This window comes from Microtus pennsylvanicus, chromosome 20 (assembly GCF_037038515.1).
Source record: "Microtus pennsylvanicus isolate mMicPen1 chromosome 20, mMicPen1.hap1, whole genome shotgun sequence".
NCBI classification, from domain to species: domain Eukaryota; kingdom Metazoa; phylum Chordata; class Mammalia; order Rodentia; family Cricetidae; genus Microtus; species Microtus pennsylvanicus.
Window position 1 is genome coordinate 2394923 of NC_134598.1, and position 23067 is coordinate 2417989.

General features: G+C 45.9%; 1 protein-coding gene across 3 annotated transcripts in view; it reads right to left on the reverse strand.

The window, feature by feature from the left end:
• Nucleotides 1-18450, reverse strand: part of Grip1 (glutamate receptor interacting protein 1) — a 625790-nt gene extending 607340 nt beyond the window's left edge. For 2 of the 3 annotated variants that reach the window (XM_075954108.1, XM_075954106.1), the window contains exon 1: nt 18281-18450. In XM_075954108.1, the coding sequence (XP_075810223.1) occupies nt 18281-18338 (58 nt within the window). In that variant the 5' untranslated portion in view covers nt 18339-18450. The remainder of the gene's footprint in view (nt 1-18280) is intronic. The other variant, XM_075954117.1, reaches the window with a different exon arrangement.
• Between the last annotated feature and the right edge of the window lie 4617 nt (nt 18451-23067).

Genomic DNA, 23067 nt, shown 5'->3' on the forward strand with positions numbered 1-23067 from the left:
GTAGCCCAGGGAATCTGAACAGGCAAAAGGGCTCTCCCAGACCTCAGCTCAGACAGCAGCTGTGCCAGACTTCCTGTTTCCTAGATTGGTTTTTGCCTCGTGTTGTTTTTATCTGGAAACATTAATGGAAATGTTGAAATAAGATCCCAATCTTCGCATCTTTGCGGGTCCTCTAGTGCTCATTCGGCACCTTTATTGTCTTGCTTTACCACCAATGGAAAGCCCCCTGCAGCTTTCACTCCATCCCAGTGACAGGGGTAACAGAGAACTGGAAAACTGAATGGAGAGCTTGGTGTCAGGCTGAGCCATTTAGCAGCAGCAGGATACGCAGAGCATGTAAAAGCAGCCCTTTTGTTCATGTGTGCATTACTCTCCAGTGTTGAGGGCCCTCAAGCTTCACGCAAAGTAACTTAGGTAAGTGTCTGAGTTACCTTCATAATCATTCTATTAGTTGCTCTTAACGAATGGTTCCTTCATTGTCAAATGTCTACTTTAGCAAGAGAGTTGGGGGAGCATCTCCCTCATTCCTGATGAGATACTAGCGTGAGCGAACAGTCATCTTCAGGTCATTGCACCATCTGCAATACTGGGCTACCTAGTCCACCGCTGTCTGTAGTATAGCACTAGCGCGCCTACGTCTACTTCCACTCTTCCAGAGTTCCCTGCCTTTGCTGAGGACCAACCACGGGCAGGTGTTTTCACTCTAAAGATGGAGGTGTGCACTCCCAGAAGTCATCTGTGCGAGAAGAACTTGAAAGATCAAAGGGTTGCCCAAGGCCACGGAGTTAGTATTCAAACCCAAGTCCATGATAAAAGCCGGAGTCTTTGTCCTGCGGTAGAGCCAAGTTTCCTCCCCATAATGGAAAGTAAAAATTTGCTCAGGGGATATGTCCTCATCCGCTGCAGGGCAATCTAAACCTAACTGGCTGGTGGCATGAGGAAGAATCCATGAAAGGCATGTGATTGCCCCAGGAGACAGCCTCGGTGAGGCTCTGCAGGGAAGGGATGTAGAAGGTTATTAGATTAATAAGTCAACAAGTGTAGGAAGAAAAGCCTGTGACCTGCTGGGCTTGGAATAGGCAACGAACCAATTGCAGGGAGCTGAAGGAAAAAACAAGCAGATACCATGGAACTTGGAAAGAAAGGGGATAGGAAACTGAGAAAACATGATGAAGGACTTCAGACAGTGAAGGAACACTAATGTGCATCCAGAACAAATGACAGCATCCATGTGCTGGAAGCCTGGGAAACCTTGTTAGAGAGATGCTCTGATGGAGAAAAAAGCTATCCAATTACGCTGACACCTTAATCTAAGTAAGATTTATGATTACACTGAAATTTGAGATTATCCACCATGTAATCAACTGTATCTAAATAAAAAAAAATGGTGTGGCTAAGAGTGTATAAACATATGAACTACAGCCTTCAAATGAAGGACAATGCTATGAAACATTCTAAACTACATAGATGCTGTATACATATATTACATATAGATCATTTTACAGATACTCTAATAGGTTTCTCTATAACTATGCTTTAAGCAAAGAAGTTGATTAAATACTTATTTCTTGTGTTTGATGTTCAAAAAACAAACAAACAGCACAATAAATTATTCAATTAAAGGCCATTTCTATTTCATTCCAGAGTGAATAGAGCATGTTGAATTGGCTTAGAAAAAAAAACAGCACAAACTACACTAATCTTCATTTTCCTGGCATGTTATTATACACTGGTGAAGCCAACCTCAGCGCCAGAGGAGGCTGTTAGAGAGATAATGCCTGCAGCTATCTTCTAAGACGCAAGAATGAAACACAAACAGTAGAGTTGAAGAAATGTGTAAACTACTTTAGCTCCACTTTTAAAACCATCTTGCTTTCGGCCTAGTTTTGAAGTCCTATGAGTAATAACAACAAATATTTTCCCCTAAATCAATTAGATAATATAGCTTATTGGTAATGTTCCCCATATATGCTGTACCCTTGACTTTACATCGTTTTCTCTCCATGCATGGGAAGAAGATGAAGCCTGTTCCTTTCCCGCCACCACTTTGCATAATGCCCGCTCATTTTATCTCATTTTCTATTCACCTAGCAAAGGCTAAGCATCCATGCTGTGCCCTGCGCTGTGAGAGGTGCGCAGCAGAGACGTAAATCCGGAGACTGTGACACCATCGCTGACACAGTCATCCCGTCTCAGAGTAAACGTCAAGAGGAAGCCTTCACCTGCTGAGCACTTCTCCCATCAGCCGCACCGCTAACAGAGGTACATTTTAGCTGGAAGTCTTTGCTGTTTTCATCATCAAGGGGCATTTTCTAAAGAACAATGTGTGTTTCAACAACGGTGAATAAGATACCCCCTGCTCATCTACCCCTCCCAGTTGGGCAAAGGAGATGTTGGTGTAGGGTTTATTTAGCCTCCCAATTCTTCCTCAGATGTGGAAGGTGGGTTGCAGTTTCATTCATTCTATTGCTGCGGTAAAATATGCTGGAAAGGGTAACTTCTAGAAGACAGGGTTCATTTGGCTTACTGCTCCAGGTTACAGTCCGTTATTGGGAGGAAGGCAAAGCCTGAACTCAAGCAGCGAGTCCCATCCCATCCCCAGTCAAGGGCAGAGAGCAAGCAATGGCTCCGCGCTGCCTGCTTGCTCGAGTCACTAGCTTTCCTCGCTCTTACGCAGTTCCCAGCCATGAAGTGATGTCGCATGCACTTAGCCGAGGTCTTTACAATAATTAACAATCAAGACAATCTCCCCACAGGCACAGCCACGGGCCCAATTGATCTAGATAATTCCTCATCAGGGTTCTGTTCCCTGATGATTCTATGTCAGGTCAAATTGACTATCCAAACTAACTAGCACAGAAAGTAAGAATGATAGAGTACCAAAATCAGTCCTGGTTATCTTCCACTGGAATCAAGATGCTTAAGAGTTCAAATACACACTGTACAATAATGGAAGCATACCTGTGAGCATGCTCGCCCTGGCATCTAAAGATCCTTCTCTTCCCTTCGTGATACCACTGGACACATTCTATTGCTCTAATGGCCTTAGGAAGACCCAAGTTGCTTCTCACCTCTCCAAATATCCTCAACATGTCACTACCTTAGACCTTTCCTTGTTTGAATGAGGAGCTGGAACCCTGCCTCTTATCTCTGGGACTTTATAATTTAACTCATTGGACAGATGTTTGCTGAGTATATTCTATGGACTTACTAAGAACTGTTCTGAATGATGAAAATTCCACAGTAACAAAACTAATACAAAAAAGAAAACAACACAACCCTGCCCTCAGTTTCCATTACTGATAAACGTGAGTGTGTGCAGCCCACAGACACATGAGAAACATTAGCAGGCTAGCTCATGGTCCTGCTCCTGTGGAAACACATCAGAGCTGCACACAGAAGCAGTGATTGCAGTGAAGTACGTGGTGGTGGGGGGGGGGGTCTGTGGATTTGAGGTTCTACAGGATTGGAAGAGGACAGGAGTCAGGATAAGAAAGACTGGTACTTACTGAGAACAGGACAGCTGAAAACAAGATGAGAGGGTAGCGCTCTGGACAACGACAAGCTCTAGGACATCAGTTTTCACGCTCTACAAGACGACTCTAAAGCACCAAGAACCCACACAGACAAATTTTTGATTATCTCAATTGTAAATATTTGGCATGATGGAAATTATTAAAATAGAAACATCTGACATGCAAGCGTCTATATGTACAACTCTTCTTGCTGCCAGAATAAAAGTGTCCCTATATGCCATATGTCCCCATAACCCATAGTATACACTCATGCACAACACACAAGCAAAGGCAACAGTGTTGATGCTCATATGGAAGTGCTTTGACCTCACACCTTCTAGAAAGACATTCCGAGACTACAGGGCTGCCTCTGAGAACTAACTGCCCAGCATGTGGCTACAGACATGAGTAACTTACCTACAGAGTGGCTGTAAGAAGAAGGGCAATGAGACACCCTGAGAAACCATGGAGGAGAAAGACGGAGCCTGAGTGGAGAGCACTGTTTCCATTAGAGCAAGACACCAAGGAGGCTGGGGTTCAGAGGATTCTGTTCAGGACAGTGAAGGAGCTGAGCAGCCGCTGCCTGTGGGCAGAGATGTGAACATCTCCCCAACACTCATATGTCGGAACTGCATGTGGACAGGGATGCGAACATCTCCAACACTCACCCAGTATGACATTATTAAGATATGGACCCCTGGCAAATAATTAAGTCACACGGACTCTGCTGTCATGAGTGGATTAGTCCTATTATGAAGGGGTTTGGAGTGATCACCCCAGTGCTTTCTGCCTTCCTATGTGCAGTCGTATGTGGACACAGCAATAATTGCCACCTCGGAAGCATGAAACAATCCTCACCAAATCTGACTTTGACCTTAAACTTCTCAGCCTGCAAGGAAGCGTAAGAGAGAAGGCTGCATTTCTACCATCTACACACTACTCAACCTAAGCGACACTTACTGCTAGAAATAGAGTTCCCAGATAGGGGCTCCCCAATATCAGCTCTAGTATCCCTTCTACACAACAAATCTCACCAAAATGGAACTGCCATCTTCCAGAGCTCAGAGGTTATATAGGTCAGGGCTAAAGAGAGATGGCTGCAAAAATGGCTAGTCCCCAATGTCCAGAACTCTAGTCAGAGACTGTATTTTTGTTTCCCAGCCTCTCAGACCTGAATAATCACACAGAAACTATATTAATTACAACACTGTTTGGCCAATGGCTCGGGTACATTTCTAGATAGATCTTGTATATCTTAAATTAAACCATTTCTATTAATCTTTGTATTGCCACGAGGCTATGACTTACCGGTAAGGTTCTGGCATCTCCTTTGGCTACATACCATCTCCCTGACTCTGCACTCTTTCTCCCTGCATTCAATTTAATTTTCCTGCCTACCTATATTCTACCCTGCCATAAACCAATGTAGCTTCTTTATTAACCAATGGTAGTAAAATATATTCATAGCATACGAAGGTGAATCCCACATCACAGAACCTCCCTGCGGTGACTCAACAACCAGTGATCTTAATCCCTCTAAAGACTCACTGACACCTGGCCTAGTACCTGGCCTCAGAAGACCAGAATCCAGAACTGCCACCTGGAGAGAATGCAACCTGCGCATGCAAAAGGGATTCCTCCCAGCATGGTGGCTCCATGAGGTCCAGATAACAAGGGGAAGCCCCACCAATTTCTGCATCCTGACCACGGGGGGTCACAGATCATCAATCCTTGAACACTATTGATTAAAGCAGACATAAGTCTAACATATCTAAATGGAGGGGGATAGGTGCACAATGAGTTAGGGAGATGACTTGGGGGCTAAAATACTTGTAACCACAAAGCAAGTCTGAAAGCCAGAGCTCTAATCCCAGCAAGGCAGGCAGAGAAGGGATCCCTAGCTAGCGAGACTAACCATATTAATGAGCGCCAAGTTCAACTGAAAGGCCTTCCTTCAGCAAAGAGAGCAGAGAGAGACGGGGGAAGACTAACACATGGCCTTGGCCTCCACACACATGTGTGTGCGCCCCCACACAAGTATATCCACACACACAAGTATATCCACACACACAAGTATATCCACACACACAAGTATATCCACACACACAAGTATATCCACACACACAAGTATATCCACACACACAAGTATATCCACACACACAAGTATATCCACACACACAAGTATATCCACACACACAAGTATATCCACACACACAAGTATATCCACACACACAAGTATATCCACACACACAAGTATATCCACACACACAAGTATATCCACACACACAAGTATATCCACACACACAAGTATATCCACACACACAAGTATATCCACACACACAAGTATATCCACACACATACGAACACACACATGCACACATTCACACACACCCTCCCTCCCACACACACACACATCACACAAGCATGAAAATAAAGAGAACAGAGGTCACATTTTTAAACCCAGATACTTTTGTTCAAAATTAGTAGTAGCTTGCAGACATTGAGAGATAAAATTTACAGAAACACAATAAAAACCACTGACTAATCTTCTGTTCCTGCTCATTGCTCTCTGAGTATCTGTATTCACTCAAATTCCACACACATGCTTAACCCTTTAGTGTGGCTTTATTCGGGATGCAGTCTCTAAGAAGGGAATTAAGGCTAATCGGAGTTTTAAGAGTGGGATGCTGATCTAATAGGATCAATGTCCTCCTAAGAAGACACACAAGAGACTGAGTCTTAAATCAGAGTCAGTCCCTCCCTTCCCCTCCACCCCTCCCCTCTCCATTGCTTCCATTTATAATAAACTCTGCCTCACGATCTGTAGAGTAATCCATTTCTACTGCTTAACTTATCCAGTCTACCAGCCATGGCATGTTGTTAGAGCACCCTGATCAAACTAATACACTGCCCCCTCTTCTTCTTTTTTCAGTGGGATTATTACTAGGACAGAGTTTGAGTCAGTGCAGTCACTGACTTCACATGGCTGTGGGTGGGGGGAACAGGTTACACTTTTATGGCTGGGCTCGTTGTCGGCGGCAGCAGCAGCCCTACGGGTGTTGGATTCTAGCCTCGTGCATTCCCTCTCATAGCTCACATGACAGCAGGAAAGGGAAACACCGACAAAGAAGCTAAATTTATATCGCCTTGTTCGAGAGTTCCATTTGATGAAAATGGGCTCCCATACTAGAAAATTATACATTGAAAACAAAACACTTAAATCTGCGGAAAAACCCAATTTCGAATGCCACTCTTTTAGTTAATAATCCTGAAGCTTCTGAAAAGGACAAGGTAGAAATTCCTGTAACTAATTTTGTCTTCTTGAGGCGAGCCATGCATTCCTCTCAATCTTTCCAGGTGGAATTTGTGAACATCAGTAAGATATAAACACTAGACATCATGAGATAGCAAGAGGGAAAGAATTCACAGGTTCAACACAGAATAAACAAAGGGCATCTGCCATGTCACTGTGTAAAGTTTTTACCTACATTATTTTTTTATGGTTTGTTGCCATTTTAAAGTGAACCAATAGGTAAAAACCACATTCTTTATATTTTGTTTAAATGATGAATTGAACCAAAAAACACCGAAATTATCCTGTCAAATTGTGTACAAGGTTTTCATATGGCCTGCTTATATTCTGTATTCAAAAACTAGGGAAATCAAAGACAATAGCCCTTGAATAGTCTAAGAAGTAGGAGAAGGAAGAAGAAAGGGAGGGAGGGGAAGGAGGGAAGGAAGGCACAAAGGAGGGAGGGAGAGAAAAAAAGGAGGAGGAGGAAGAGGAAGAGGGGGAAGAAAAAGAAGAGGAAGAAGAGGAAGAAAAGGAAAAAGAGGAAGACGAAAAAGAGGAAGACGAAAAAGAGGAAGAAGAAAAAGATGATGATGATGATGATTGATTGATTGATTGATTCTTTAAACACATACAGAAGAAATCTGGAGGATATCTGGTGACTTATTCTTTAAGTCTTCATTTGCAATTTAAGGGGAGCCTTTTATAAACAGCATTGCTATCAAACCAAGTATGGTGGTTTTTATCTGTAAGACCAACACTTGGGAGGCTAAGGCAGGAGGATTACTGCAAGTTCCTGGATAGTCTAGACTACAGAGTGAGACTCTTATCTCAGAACAAAATATCAGTCTTTATTAGGAGTCCCACAGTGCTAACTCTGGGGTGAAACATGTCCGTACTTCTATGCCTATGTCTGCTGGAGAAATACAGAGGACAGATTTCTAGCTGAACAATCAGGAAAGTGTGGTGTGCAAGGTTGGCCAGCAACATGTACTGAGGGGACCATTTGCCAGCTCCAGGCTACGTCATCTCTGGGCTACTGGTCCATTTTCTCTATTTCTGTTGGCTCTTCAGAGAAGAGGTCACTTTACACAGAAACAGGAATTTCTTTCCTTTCACCATTCCTTCACCATTTTGCTCCCTGTCTCCTCCAGTTGAAGTTTTCAAGTCACTTAGCTCACTCCAGACTTCAGGCAGGAAAGAAAGAAAAGGTGGGACCTGGTAGATCAGATGTTATAATTCCTAAAAGCTTCTAATTTTCTTCACAGCTGGGAAAGCAAAGACAAACCAATTCCTGCATGAATCTGAGCACATTAGAGAGTGCAGTGGCCAAAGACACCGCCATCTAGCATGCAGGCCTCCTATTGGACACGTGCACTATCCAATGTGGCAATGGGCTGAAAGAGCGGTGACATTTATAGAAAGCAGCTCAGGCATATATGGGCTGGTGACACCTCTAACCAGTGATTCCTGGCTCCCCAGAGGGAGACAGAAATGCTGACAGGAAAGGTATGCAGGAAGGCCTGTGGAAGGTCACAGACTAGCAGATCTCCCAAGCAGGCACAATGATGAGGTCCAGGAAGAGCAAATCAGCTGCAGGGTGACATCCAAAAGAATAAGAGGGAAGAGACTCAACTCAGTAGACACCAGGGCACAATGCCCAGGTTCCCAGCATGCCAACATCAGAGCATCGGACTCAGTGAGGGTCACACAGTGGAGGGATGAAGTGCCCTTCTCCCAGTATTGCAGGACACTGAGCTGTCCCCTTCACACGGGTACCATCTTGGGACAGAGAGAGAGACAGCACTGAGGAACGAGGGAAACTAGAGAAGAGTTTGTAAGCAGGACTGGTGTCCTCTCGATTGACGGGTTCGGATCCCGTTTTCAGCAGCAACAAGGCTTACAGATGAGGCAAAAGCAGTTGCCGAAACTGTTTCATTTTTTTACCTTCAGAATAGTGTGTACATTTTATGCAGGCTCCTCCTAACGCCACTGATCTCGGGATCTCCACTGTGCACAGGTGCTGTAACAGAGTCTTATTTTAAGTGTGGTCTGTGGGCAGGGTACGTCTTACCTGCTCCTGCTTAGTTAAGTAGGTGGAAGTGGGGACTGCTGAAGAGATTCCTGCTGCCATGTGAAATGATCTCATGCTGATCTGTGATTGGTGGACACATGTCACCAAATGGGGAAGAGACAGGGACAGGCCAGCCCAGAGGGTGACTTGCCCCACAATTCATTGCACTGTTTGACAACAGTTCAACCAGCCTCGGCTGGCTAAAATAGTCCCTCACCACAGACCGTTTAAGAAGGACAAAGGTAGATCAAAAAGGACAACAGGAGCGTGCAGTCCCAATGTGACACCAATCTCGAAGTTAAATTTGGGTGTTATATTTAGGATCGCCACCGAGGACATTCTACATAAATGATGTGTTTATGACCAAAAAAAGGCAGTGTGTCACAGACTCAGACAGAAAAAATAAAAAGCAGCGACATTACTTTCTGCAATAACAAGGGTGGCATTTGCATTGCAGAGGGAATTTAGTCTCAGCCAAATATCGAAGTGCGTGTAGCGGATGTTGCTCCTTTTGATGTGACCGATTTCAAAGGGTAGTATTTGTGCTATCTTCTTGACTCTGTAGTCACAATGCCGTAAGCACCAGGAGTCTGGGCCTTGTTTTATATTGTATATGTTTAAACAGCATCATAAAAAAAAGAAGGCAGAAGCAGCAGAGCTCAGCAAAAACTTTTTCCTTGTTTAAAAACGTTACGAGCATGGTTTCAATTCGATGGTGATAGGAGAGGGGACTGAGGCCACGGACCATATTAGACAGAACTGGAATCAGTGGAAGGAAGCAGCGCGCTCTCAGCATTTGAGCTGGACTTTCCCCTGCAGCCACGGATGCCACAGTCGGAGAGTTAAAACACCGACACATGTACTGCATCTTAGATGCGCGGGCTGCATAAGTTGTCAGACACGCACCGTTCTCTGACGCTGCTACCGCGGTTATAAGGCTCAAGAGGGAAATTTTTGCTTGTTTTTTATTTGTTTTTTCGAGCTAGGGTTTCTCTGTGTAGCTCTAGCTACCCTGAAAATGACTTTGTAGAGCAGACTGACCTTGAGCTCTTGAGCTCACAGAGTTTCACCTCCCTGTGAGTCCTGAGTACTGAGATTAAAGGCAAGTGCCACCACTACTTGGCCTCACTGGAAGGCTAATAGTTAACTTTTTTAATGAAATTTTTCTTTTTATTATGTTTTATGAGACAAAGGTAACTCAAATAATACCCCTATTTCAAGATGGTCTACTAATATGCAAATGTCCATCAAGAGCCCGAGTCTTTGCCAACTTCCCACCACATGATATCCAGTCGTTCACCTCTGGACAGTACCCCAGCCGTAAACATGCCAAGTGCCCTTACTTTACAGACAAGAAAAATCAGAGGTACCAGGGGCTGTCTGCCCAGGACAATGCTGAAAAATAACCACTCCTGGCTATTGACCCTGAGTCCAGAGTAAGCAGTAAGCTAGAGCTACTCCTAGATCCGTCAGGTATTTTCCGAGTGTAACAGTCATAGCAGCTAGTGCTACCGGGAAGGATGGGACTTCGGTAAAATATGCTGCTATTGGCCTTTTCTCTCAGTGGCACAAAGTCACCTAAATCTCAAGTTAGTTTTAAGACACACATACAGAACGGTAGCTATTGTTCATTGATGATCAGACAGTATGTGAATATATATAATAAAAGGAGCGAAAATGGCAGTCCCTGGTATACTATACGCAGACTGGTAAACAGCTACATTGGTGGTCCTTCATTGTCTTGGATCAGGCTTCATTAAGTCTACCAGGAAAGAACCTGGGTCCCTGATAGAGACAGGGTTGAAGGCAGCTAGAGCTTCATAGAGAGACCTTGTCTCAGACGGGGAGGGCGGGGGTGGGGGGGACAGAGAGACAGACGGAGGGGGTTAGAGAGAGGGAGAGAAAGAGAGGATTGATATGGAGAAGGACAGAGAAAGGGGGGATGGAGAGAAAGAGAGAGGAGGGAGAGAGGGAGAGGAGAGACAGAAAGATCACCAAATCAAGGCAGCAGCCTGCTCATTCCTCTGACTCTTCCAAGACCCTTCCCCTTCACAGTTTCCCTCTGTGTTCTCCGGGTAACCTTTCTAAGAGATGAATAGAATCTAATCACTCATTCTTGGACAACTCCACATATCGGATGAACAGTCTGAACTTTCTCCTGGCACAGGAAATCCTACATCTTGCCTTTTCCAGTCTCCTGCTCCCCTCCTCCACTGTGGGAGGAAACGCCCACTCTCTTCTCCACACACATGGCCACTAGCTACACTTCAGTCCCTTGAGAATTCCCTAGCAGTCCCTGGGATCTCCTGTTCAAGGATGCTCAGAAACACACCGAACCTCCCATCCCCTCCCAATCTTCTGAAGCCTCTTCCTCCTTTCAAGTTGTCCTACCCTCCCTTCCTGCCACCTCCACTGGCTTCTGTCCTCAGAGCATCTTCCTTCCCTGGTCCAGCACAATCTCTCTCCCTTAATCTTCCTTGGCACCAGCATGCACAGGGGCAAAAAGAGATGGCTGTGGCCATAGGTCATACCCCGGACGTCACGCCCCAGGATCCACAACTGTACTTAATAATCTCAAACAAAACAAAACAAAATAAAAAACATGATTTTCTCATTTACATATCCATCATGGCAGCTAGCGCCCAAGAAGCTTCTGCAGGGGATGGAGTGTGGTCTACTTCTGCAGGCTGATGGAGCGTGGTCTGCTTCTGCAGGGGATGGAGCATGGTCTACTTCTGCAGGGGATGGAGCATGGTCTACTTCTGCAGGGCAATAATGCATGGTCTACTTCTGCAGGGGAATGCAGCATGGTCTACTTTTGCAGGGAATGGAGCATAGTCTACTTCTGCAGGGGATGGAGCATGGTCTACTTCTGCAGGGCAATAATGCATGGTCTATTTCTGCAGGGGAATGAGATATGGTCTACTTCTGCAGGGGATGGAGCGTGGTCTACTTCTGCAGGGGAATGGAGCATGGTCTACTTCTGCAGGGGATGGAGCGTGGTCTACTTCTGCAGGGGAATGGAGCGTGGTCTACTTCTGCAGGGGATGGAGCATGGTCTACTTCTGCAGGGGATGGAGCATGGTCTACTTCTGCAGGGGAATGGAGCATGGTCTACTTCTGCAGGGGAATGGAGCGTGGTCTACTTCTACAGGGGATGGAGCATGGTCTACTTCTGCAGGGGAATGGAGCATGGTCTACTTCTACAGGGGATGGAGCATGGTCTACTTCTGCAGGGCAATAATGCATGGTCTATTTCTGCAGGGGATGGAGCGTGGTCTACTTCTGCAGGGGATGGAGCGTGGTCTACTTCTGCAGGGGATGGAGCATGGTCTACTTCTGCAGGGGAATGGAGCATGGTCTACTTCTGCAGGGGAATGGAGCGTGGTCTACTTCTACAGGGGATGGAGCATGGTCTACTTCTACAGGGGAATGATATATGGTCTACTTCTGCAGGGGAATGGAGCATGGTCCCGAGCTTGTTTCTCCACTGAGTTTTTCATGAAAGAATCAGATTAGGCAACATCAAAGAACCTAACCTGGGAAAGTGCTGCTTCATTGGAGCTTCCAACAAAATACTGGATCTACTCCCCTCTGCCAGCTTATGATGTTTGTAAAGAATTTTTTTTAAAAATCATATCATCTCACCATCTAGGCAACATAAGGGGCTAGGTTTATGGACCTTCTACTTCAAGACACATACAAATAGTGAAAGTCACCATTAGTGAACCTGGATGGAAGTGACATACAACGTGGAACTATTAATTTTGCTAGTGTCATTTCATTATTACATAAGAGAGACGCCACTTGTCACAGTGGGTTTGCACTTTGATGCCACTTCTTTTCAAATCCCTTGCTGTCTACCAGGGTGCTGAAGTCAGGGACTCGACCAAGGACATGAGTCACACCTTCTCCTCAGTCCTCACTGCATGCCTTCAGGTTAAACATTGCTGAAATGAAGGATGGTGGGACATTAAATCTGATCCATTTTAATTGCTAGATATATTTAGACAGCATTCACCTTCCTGTAAAGCTAACAGCACTTCCATCACTCAGGGCGTCTTCACAGAGGACCCTGCATCAACAGGTTTCCCATGTTCACACTTAAGAAATGCCAGCATTTCAGAAAGTGTAAGTTTGGTGAGACTGGAGCCCAGAATCGGCTCGGCCTTTCAGAGTCAATGGCAGCTGGACAGGCGGATTTCTATTGCTGCTGCTCTTATATTTGGTATTACTAACTACTCTCGCAAGTTAGCGGAAAACAAATAATTCTCAAATGCCCTAAACTGTCTGCCACTGTAGAGCACTTAGCACAACAATATTAAATTCCATGGGATTCAGTTCTCAATTTCCTTCACTGGTATGAATTGATACTACCTTTTCTCTGTATAAGAAGCCAATCAGGTTGCTGCAGAAGAAAGCATGACCCGAGGAGATTCTTTTGTTTGGCCACTGGTAGCCAGGCTAAGAGTTCAGATATATGGCTTTAATTACATAATGCATTTGGCAACAAAGCAAGGGCACAATGGCCACTACAATACAGTCACTTACCAGCTCACAACAGAAAAACAACACCTTGTTTTCCTTAATTCTTGCCTTCATGGCTAATACACTCCGAAGACAAGGAAAACTGTAATAGTGTCAAAACCTTGGTGGAAAAAAACTGTTCACCTAAATGAGCTACTTTAAGCTTGTCAAATAATTCTGAGAAGCATGTTGAGCAAAGTGTGGTGGTGCACACATGTAAATCCTAGCACTTGGGGGCTGAAGCAAGTAGAGAGCTCCAGGGCGACCTGGATCACATGGAGAAACTGTATCAAAAATTAACTAAATAGGGCTTGGGAGGTGTCTCAGCACACCAATCCTGGCCATCTGAGTTTGATGCTCGACGCTCCTATGCTAAGAAAGAACTGGCTCCCACTGGTTGTCCTCGATTGCCATACCCAGGCTGTGGCAAGACATCCACGTATACAAAATAAATAAAGGTAACAAGAAGGAATAAACACATGCATTCATACTGCCATCTTTACTACTGAAGGTACTCTGTCTACCTTCCAAAGTCAGTGTACAGAAAGCACACCATTAACCCTGACAAGTGCTTTCCCATGTATGTAACTTATAAAAACTACCTCATGAGTTCACAGTGAGAGATTTGCCGGCAGTGTTTTTTGAGAGGAACAGTGCAAGATGTTATACTGTGCTAATAAAATGCTACAAAGTTTCTCTAAGGAATTGTAACTTAACTTCTTTTTTAATTATCTCTTTTAGAAATTAGTATTCAGGGGATTGACTTTGTAACTGGAAGCAACTGTGTTGATTCTGGGCCACAACGTCGTCATATGACAATTGTACCTACCTTCCTGGAACCACAGACTTCCACAAAGTCACACCTGTGCAGCATGCGGTGTCTAACACATCGTGGACTCTAGATCTCTTTACTTTCTTCCCTCTCCCACACAAAGCTCACCAGTCAAAACTCAAATGTCAAGCTGGCATTTTATTACACAGAGCATAGTGTGATGTCACCAGGTCTCCGTGTGACATAAAAATAAAATAGACCAAGGGTGTGGTAAGGGCACACTCTTTAACCCTCCCCCACCTTTCTCATCAATGCTTTATAAAAGCATACAACACATAAAAGCATCTACATCTCTCATTTGCTAAAATTCACACAAAAACTCTAAGCAGTAACTTCTGTAACTGAAATGCTAAGGGACAGTCTCAAGTTCATGTATAGACCTCCAAAACCTACAATAAAAAAAAATTAAAATGGCAAAGGAATGAAGGAGTATGAAAACTCGCAAGCATAGACGGCCATGTAAATGCAGTTAGAGCATCTTTAGAAGAGGATGACACTTGAACATTCCATTAAGCCTAAATTTCAAATTTAAAGAAAATGCCAATTAGTATTTTCATTGCTGCAAAGTAAACTAGGAAGTGGCACATTTACAATAGAAAGATGTCCGTCTTCCTGAGCAGCACATTTGGTCTTGAGTGCTCACTACGCATTGCTCAACTATGATAAGCAGCCACTACCCAAAGCCTCCCAGTCAGAGGAAAGCCACAAGGCACAAGAACGGCACTGTTAATTACAGAGGCACCTATCCCAGTGTGCTGGGGTTCTTCTCGGCAACGACATCCCTATTGCAAAGGAACAGCTCAGAAGCAGATGTGAAACAACCAATAAACTGCTTAATTTAATTTGATTGGAAGGGATATTAAAGAGAACATCATACTCTTTCTTCCTCGCCTAAAACATTTACCCGAAAGTCTATCTGATGGCTTCTAAATGGATTGGGTTTAGCAGCTCAAGCAGAAAATGGGGGAGGGGAGGGAGGACAGAGAAATGTGTTCTGAATTTTAATAGTATGTCACCCCACATGGGTGAGTCTTCACATGTCATCTTGGAGGTGACTGCACGAACCGCAGCAACCGATACGGTGCAGTTTCTCTGCTCAACCCTGCATGCGATTGCAATAGCTCATTCAATATTGTCTTGACAGGGGCCTTCAAGGCAAACCCCAGCTATGAATGTCGGTACAACACAAAAATTACATAGATTAACCAAATCGTTCTAGCATGTGATAATGCCATAAACGTATACCCCCTAAATTTTTGTGTGTTGATGCATCGTCATTCCTCAATTGCTCCTCTGCCTTATTTCTGAGACAGTGTTTCTAACTGAACCCAGAGTTCACCAGCTCAGCTGGCCTGGCTACCTTGCAAGCCCTAGTAATCCACCTCCTCCACACTAGCACCGAAGGCACTGGTATACCTGGCTTTTGTAACATGGGTTTTGGGGATTAGAACTTGGATCCTCATGCTTGCAAAGATGCTGACTAAGCCATCTCCCCAGTTCCTCCCATCCATCCGTGAACTGAGATTAGCATCTTAAATGCTGAGATCTAGAACTTGAGGAAGGTAGCATCTCATATAAAGTTGGGCTACAGTCAAGTGCAAAAAAGATTTAACTAAATAAAACATACACTGAACAAAGTTTTACTAGCGCAGTCTGGAAAAGGCAGCAAGCACAGCCCCCCCCCCCTCTTAGGATTTAATATAAGATACTAGAAACTGGCCTTTCCGTTGATTGTACCATCAGACAATGTTAAAAATGTACGTCTGCCATGTTCATACTTTTCTGTCAGTTTAATCCTTCTGTTTATATTTCAAAGGTACCTAATTCAGTACTGTTTGAATTACTTAAACTCTCAGGGGTAGGGGGAACTCTAGACAATGTTATTCAAATACAAACAGAAAACATCAACTACTCGATACTTTATAATAAAATTTTGCAAAAGGTGTAAGCCAAGCTCAAGCAATGTCCTCTGACAGAAAGTCATGTAAGCATCTTGACTCATTTACATATACACAACACATTCCTATACACAAATTCTAGGTTGTATGCAGTATTTAAAGAACAAAAACATTTGTACATTCTCAATAAGGCAGGAAGGACCTCAAAGGATACAACCATATATATATGCACATTAGAAAAATATCTTATATGCAAGGAATAAGAATCATTAAAGGGGGGCAGCACCAAAGTTACACACATTCCCTGTTTTCTCCTGTTGGAGGAGCTAAGACAGTCCAATTTCTCTGATCCAGATTTTTTTGTACTGGAGGAATTCCAGTCTTATCTCAGCCAAACAGATTAGGTGATCAGCTTTCAAAGTTATCATATATTTCTAAAAGACATACAAGCACATTTTGTTACAATCAAAAAAAAAAAAAACTACCCACTTCAGCATTCTGATAAAACCTGAGGGCAGCGCTGTGATTTTTTTTTTAATCAAACGGATGCTCTTAACATCAGGTGCGTTGCGGCGTGCAGCTGATAAGACAGACAGTGTGTGCCTGACACAATGCTTTCTTTCAGTGCTTTTACCTGGTGATAAATTTGGTTAAGCAAAGACAGATGTATTTCTGAAGCGGGGTACCATTGGCGAGGGGTAAATACATGGTCCCAAATCTAAGGAAGTGCTTTTCAAAGGGACAAATTCCCTGAGTCATTAAACAGGCTATCAACCGAAGACACGCTGTGCCACCTAGAGAAAAACTGGAAATTGTACATTGGTTCTTCCACTGCAAGCATTATTTCAAGAGTCTGAAACTTTCGGCATGACCAGTAACCCAGCCACAGTCCATACCAGCTCCCCACGCTGCAGAATCAAGATCTTTTGAAAAAACAAACAAACAAACCCTGCCTTTTCTGCACAGCAGACTGGCTTCCTGCTTCCTTGCCACCCACCCATGCAGCACCATCTAACCTCCAGCACCAGCTGGTGGGCACACTCAGGAAGACCCTGCATCCCAAAAGCCACTCGCTTCTTAAGCATCTTCCTTGAACAAGCCAGGGCAGGCTGGAGCAGGAGACTATAAACCCTCGTGGACCTTGACAGTCAGGAAGCCCTCTGGATCTGCACACCCCACAGCCCCATGGGGCCTTGTAGGAAATTTTGGTGCACACAGAGAACATCATATCCAGGTTACAGAGCTGAACTCCTGGCCAAACACTGCACAAACCAAACACCACAAAATGACAACAGAGCCAAGCATTTAGGTGCAAAAGGCCTTCAACTTTCCTCTCCGCGAGTCACTTCAAAGCAACGTGCCCAGTACACTTGTCAGGCCGAAGCGTAAAAGGTCTGCAAAGCACCTGGCACCGAGTGCCATCTCTTAGAAAAAAAATAGACGGTAATTATGAAAAGCCCGCAGTCCTGCGGTATTAACAAGAAAGCCGGGACTGCGCTGGGGCATAACTCATTTCCTAGGCAGTCACTACCAGTTCCAGACCCCTTGGGCTGCGGACAGCCCTCTCCTTCTCCCTTCCCCCCTCCAGTGACCTATGGCAGCGCCCCCTTTCCACCCCCACACTCTTCCCCCTTTTCCTAGTTTTCCTCCTCCTTGAATCTCCAGCAACTTAGGGCTTGGCAGCACCACCGTAGCCCAGCCAGAGGCGGGGACATCTCAAAGGCGGCCGCGGCAGGAGTAGGAAAGTTTGAAAAGTCACTTAAAACACTGCAAGATTCTCCCCCACCCCCCGCACCTGAAGCGCCCACCGCACAGACAGGAGCCCGGGTTCCACGTGCGAGCGGCCCGGGAGCTGCTGGAGTTCCTCTAGGTCCTCGCCAGGGGGAAAAAAAAAATCTTTCCCCAAGCAAAAAGTTGCTTGCTGCAGCACCGTTTCCCTTCCCTCCTCGGCTTCTCCCCAAGACCCCAAAATCCCTTCTCGGAATTCGCAAGGTGCCACCTGGTCGGGAGCGCTCCCCCCCCCCCCCGCCGAGGGCTCGGCGCCCCTCCCTTGCCGGCCCGAGGACAGGTCTCGAGAAGCTGGGGGACCGGGAGGCACCCGGGGCGCCCGACTCGGCCGCCAGGCTCGGCCGCGAGGCTCACCTCTCTCCTGCTCCTCCGCCTGCAAGCAGATGGGGATGTTCTTCTTCCAGCCCGGCATGGTGTCTGCTCCCTGAGCTTGCTCCGGGGTTCGCTCGCTCACTCGCTCGCTCTCTGGTCGCCGGCTGCGGGGCTCGCCGCGCCTCCTGGCTCACGCCCTCCGGCCGGTCGCAACACGCCCGGGGCTGCTCAGCGGGGCTGGGGCGCCGAGGCGACTCCCCGACACATGGAGGCGACGCCGAGAGCCCCGCTGCTCGCCTCCAAGTCGCCGGAGCTCCCCGGGGTGGCAGTGGCGGTGGCTGGCGGCCGGGCCGGGCCGCGCGATACGCGGGCAGAGCGGGAGGGGGGGGTGTCTGCAGCCGCGGTGGCGCGGTGTGGCCGCGAGGCCGGGGGACCCGAGCAGGCCGGTGCAGGACCGCCGAGCCCCCGGAGGTGGGCGCCGGCGGGAGCTCAGGGCTGGCGCCGCCTCGCTCCGCTCCTCCTCCTCGCCTCCTTCTTCCCCTTCCTCGTCCCTCCGCCGCCAGCAGGTGGGACTCGGAGCCGCCGCGGCCGCACAAAGCTCCTCAGGGCGGGCGGGACCGAGCTGCGGGCTCCCGGGGCGCCTGTCGCCGGAGCCTCTCCCCCGAGACGCGCGCGAGGCTGGGCGAGCACGGAGGGGCGCGCGCGCTCACACCCTCCACGCCCCGGCCGCCGGCCTGCGAGGCTCGCCCGGCCCGCCAGGTACGGAGCCTGGCACCCCGCCGCGGCTGCGGAGCCCTTGCCCGCCCCTCCCGGGCCTCCAGCCCCAAGCCCGACCGGCCGCTCAGGCGGTTTCGGCGATGACCTCGATGAAGCAGGGGGCAGTGTCCTTCCCTCAAGTCCCTCCTTCTCGCCGCTCCCCACCGCACCCCGCCCTGCCTGTCGCCCCCTCCCCCAAGTTGAGACTCGCAGCTCCGGATTCGCTAACTTCGTCTTCAACATAGGGCAGTGACAACTTTCGGGATGGTCAGCGCTGGTCCCAGGGGTGGGGACGGTGGGAGTGGGGAGTCCCTTTTGTTTTCAAGGATGCAAGCAGACCTTTGCTGAGTGAATATTTAATAGCTGTCTTCAAGTATAGGACGGATTTTATGATCAGGTTTTATGATTAGTTTCTTCCTCTTGTCATAGGCTCGCAGTAAAACCAGTGGAAATGAATAAAGGAGAGAGGGAGATGGCTTTGTATTGGAGCTTGGAGGATTCTGCCCAAGCATGTTGGCTCTTCCTCTGGGTTTCAGTGGTGCCAGGAGAGGTACATTTGGCAGCAATCTTGCACAGGGATGGCATCCACCTCCTCAAGTCGGGGTCTCTGACTGGAAAACGACCATGCCCCCACCTCCTATTTGATATGTCCCAAAGAATCTGGAGCTCCAGCGACTGCACCTATGGCGTTTGGTTTGGGGTGGGGTTGGGGGGTCTCCTTTACGTTTTATTTTGGCCTCTGAAGGAACTGTGGTTCCCCTCCTTAAATGAGGGAATTGGCTCATGCCAACTTCCCCTCTCTCCTCTTTTGGAAGCATAATAACACTGCCAGAGAAATAACAATCACACAACACTAAGCGATAAGGTCTCTCCTGCCGCCTCCTAAGCAGGCTTATCAGGCAGGCAATGCTTGCACCTGCAGTTGCTCCTTGCATGAGTGGTTGGCTGTCATTGCAGAACTGCCCAGTGGCCAAAAAAACAGTGGTTATCTCTCCTAAGGAAAGGAAGTATTCAGGGCCAGAGCTTCAGCACCGAGGATCGAAAGGGTAAGTAGAAATAGAGTCTCCACATCGCGGGAGCTCCTCCTCAGAAATCCTGAGCTTGCTCAGGCCTTTGTCAGACTCTTGGCAAAGTCTAGAAAACAGAATGGTACATTTGTCACTTTTAAATGGCCCATCATCAGGAGTCTGAGGATAACTTTGGTCTTGATCTAAGTTTGTTTTGGAGTTTAGTTCTCAAACTGAGTGTAAAGAAAAGAATGTGTCATTAGTTTCCGAGAAAGAACAAAAGCCATCCAGTGATGGCCAGACTGGCTGTGGGTACAGGCACGCACTCAGCTTCCAACCACACACACACACACACACACACAAACAAGATAAAAACCACTGCAACATTTTATGTAATATTTACTTGTGGGTAATTATTCTAACAAGTGTGATTCTGGGGGACTACCCCATAAACATCTAAATGAATTGACTCCCACGCATAGGTTTTATCGCAACCTTACTAGTATGACTGTCCCACCATGTAAGTTACAGCTTGGGGTTGACAGAGTTCTAACGCATACCTACTGGCTATATTTTAATGCTGACAAAAGTCCCACTAGGTGTTGGACTCTTTGAGAAAAGCTAGGCATACAAGAAAAAAGTTTATTTTAGTAGTGATTCAAATTAGCACATCTTTGGGATTAGGGTCAGTTATTATCTTGTGAGTTATACAGCTGCAAGAGATAAACCCATCCAGTCATAGCTCCCCCACCTCAGGCTTTTTATTAATTAAATATCTGTTCACTAATATCAAACATCTTGCATTGTCTTTACAGATAAGGCCATCATCAACTAAGCCCTCAGCTATATCAGGATTAGGTACAACTTTCTTTCCTCTTTGTACCTCTAGTGGCAAAGGAAATAAGTTCAATGGTGATTATGGTGGTGGTATTTGCCCTCCCTGATCTACCCCTGGCGTTTCTTGTAGGGAAACAGTGTCTTCATGAATCCTTCTCATTATATTATTCACTTGACAAAAAGTGTTAGAAAACAGAACTAGATCATTTAAATTGAGTCTTTTTTCATTGTTCCAAGTGGTCTCACAGTCAAAAGAATGTAACGCAAAGCCTATTCAAGAAAATTGTAGCATTGCCTTGCTCTTTAGAAAAAGGAAAAGAAAAACGACTAGAAAACAAACAGCTGGGTGGGTATAAAACTGTTTTTCTTACTAAGTTTAACAGGTTAACGCCCTTTAAATACTGGACAGTACTAATTGTCATCAGAGAAGCTTCACCCCACAGTGATGGAAACCGATGCAGAGACCTACAGCCAAATGCTAGGCGGAGCTCTGGGAATCCTGTGGAAGAAGGGGAGGAAGGATTGTAGGAGCCAGGAAAGTAAAGGATACCACAAGAAAACCCAGAATCTAACTTTGTAGCATGCCTTTTCTTTTGGGTCACCAACAAACTACCAAAAATCACGACAGGGAGACTTATGAGTTAGGGATGCTCAGTCTTGTCTTAGCTCTTATTTTAATGTTTCTCTTTTTCTACGTTTTGCCTGGGGCTTTTTTTAAACCTTTCTTTCTTTCTGTATGTTCTGCTTTCTTACTTCTCATGTCTGGCTGGCTAGCAAACACCTGGCTTCTCCTTAGGCGTGTCCTTCTCTTTCCCTTGTGCCTAGATTTCTCCTCCTACTTATTCTTTTTGCCCAGCAGCCCCACCTATCCCCTCTACTGCCTACCTATTGGCCACTCAGTTTTTATCAGAACTTAGGCCAGGTGAAACAAATGTAACACATCTTCACATATTCAACAATATAACCTGCGCTCACAGGGGCTCACAGAGACTGAACTGACAACCAGGGAGCCTGCGTGGGTCTGACCTAGGCCCTACGCCCATATGTGACAGTTGTGTAGCTTGGTCATCTTTGTGGGAACTCCTATTAGTCAATGACTGTGTTACCTGCTTTGGGGACCCTTTCCTCAGACTGGGTTGCCTAGTCCAGGCTTAAGAGGAGAGGAGGTGGCTAGTCTTACTGCAGCTTGAAAACCACAGCTAGCTGATGTTCCTGGGAGGCCTGCCCCTTTCTGAAGAGAAAGGGGGGTTGTAGAGTTGAGGGGTTAGAGGAAACGTGGAGTAAGAAACTTGGGGGGAAAGAGGGAAAGAGGGCGAAACTGTGATCAGAGTGAGAATTAATTAATTAATAAAAAAGAATGGGCAGTTACAATTAGTCAAAAAAGACTGAATTTGAAAAAGTGGGGATGGAGGGGATAGATAGATAGATAGATAGATAGATAGATAGATAGATAGATAGATAGATAGATAGATAGATAGATATGAGAGTTTGGAGGGGGAAGGAAAGGGAAGAGAGAAATGTTTTAATTAAATTGTAATTTCAAAAATAAAAAAAATGAGAGAATGTAGCTATAGCTGTAGCCATTATTTCTAGACAATGTTGTGGAATTTCTTTGAATATAAATTCTTCTGAGTACCTAGTTTGGTGATAGAGTCTGAGTTTGCAGAATTCAAAGTGAATTTGATTTACCTTAACCAAATTACACAGACTATAGTACATATTCCTAAAGGTGACTTTCCTTGCTCTCCATTTTTTAGTTTTCTAAATAAAAAGAAAAAGGCAAAAGGCATGTTCTCTCATTTCTAGTGACTCCTTTACCTGGCAAGAGAAATATTCTGGGCTGAGCGATGGTAGCCCATCCCAGTACATGGGAGGCAGAGGCAGGCAGATCTCTGAGTACAAGACCAGCCTGGTCTACAGAGTGAGTTCTGGGACAGCCAGGGTTACACAGAGAAACCCTGTCTCAAAAGAAAGAAAAGAAAAGAATTCTGTAAACTGAAAGCTTTAATTGTATTGTTCGATCACAGTCTTCAAACATGCGGCAATAAATAACGAGCTCTTGGTGTTTGAAAGAACTGAGAAGATTTGTGTCTCTCTCATCTCCCCGTATTCTGACACCAGAGCCTTCCAGTCAGTCTCCTGCTCATGCAGCCTTCACTCTAAGGACAGTATGAATATGGGGTACTTGGTTTCTGGGGTTCAAGGAGTTCTCCCTAAGAGAGGTAAAAT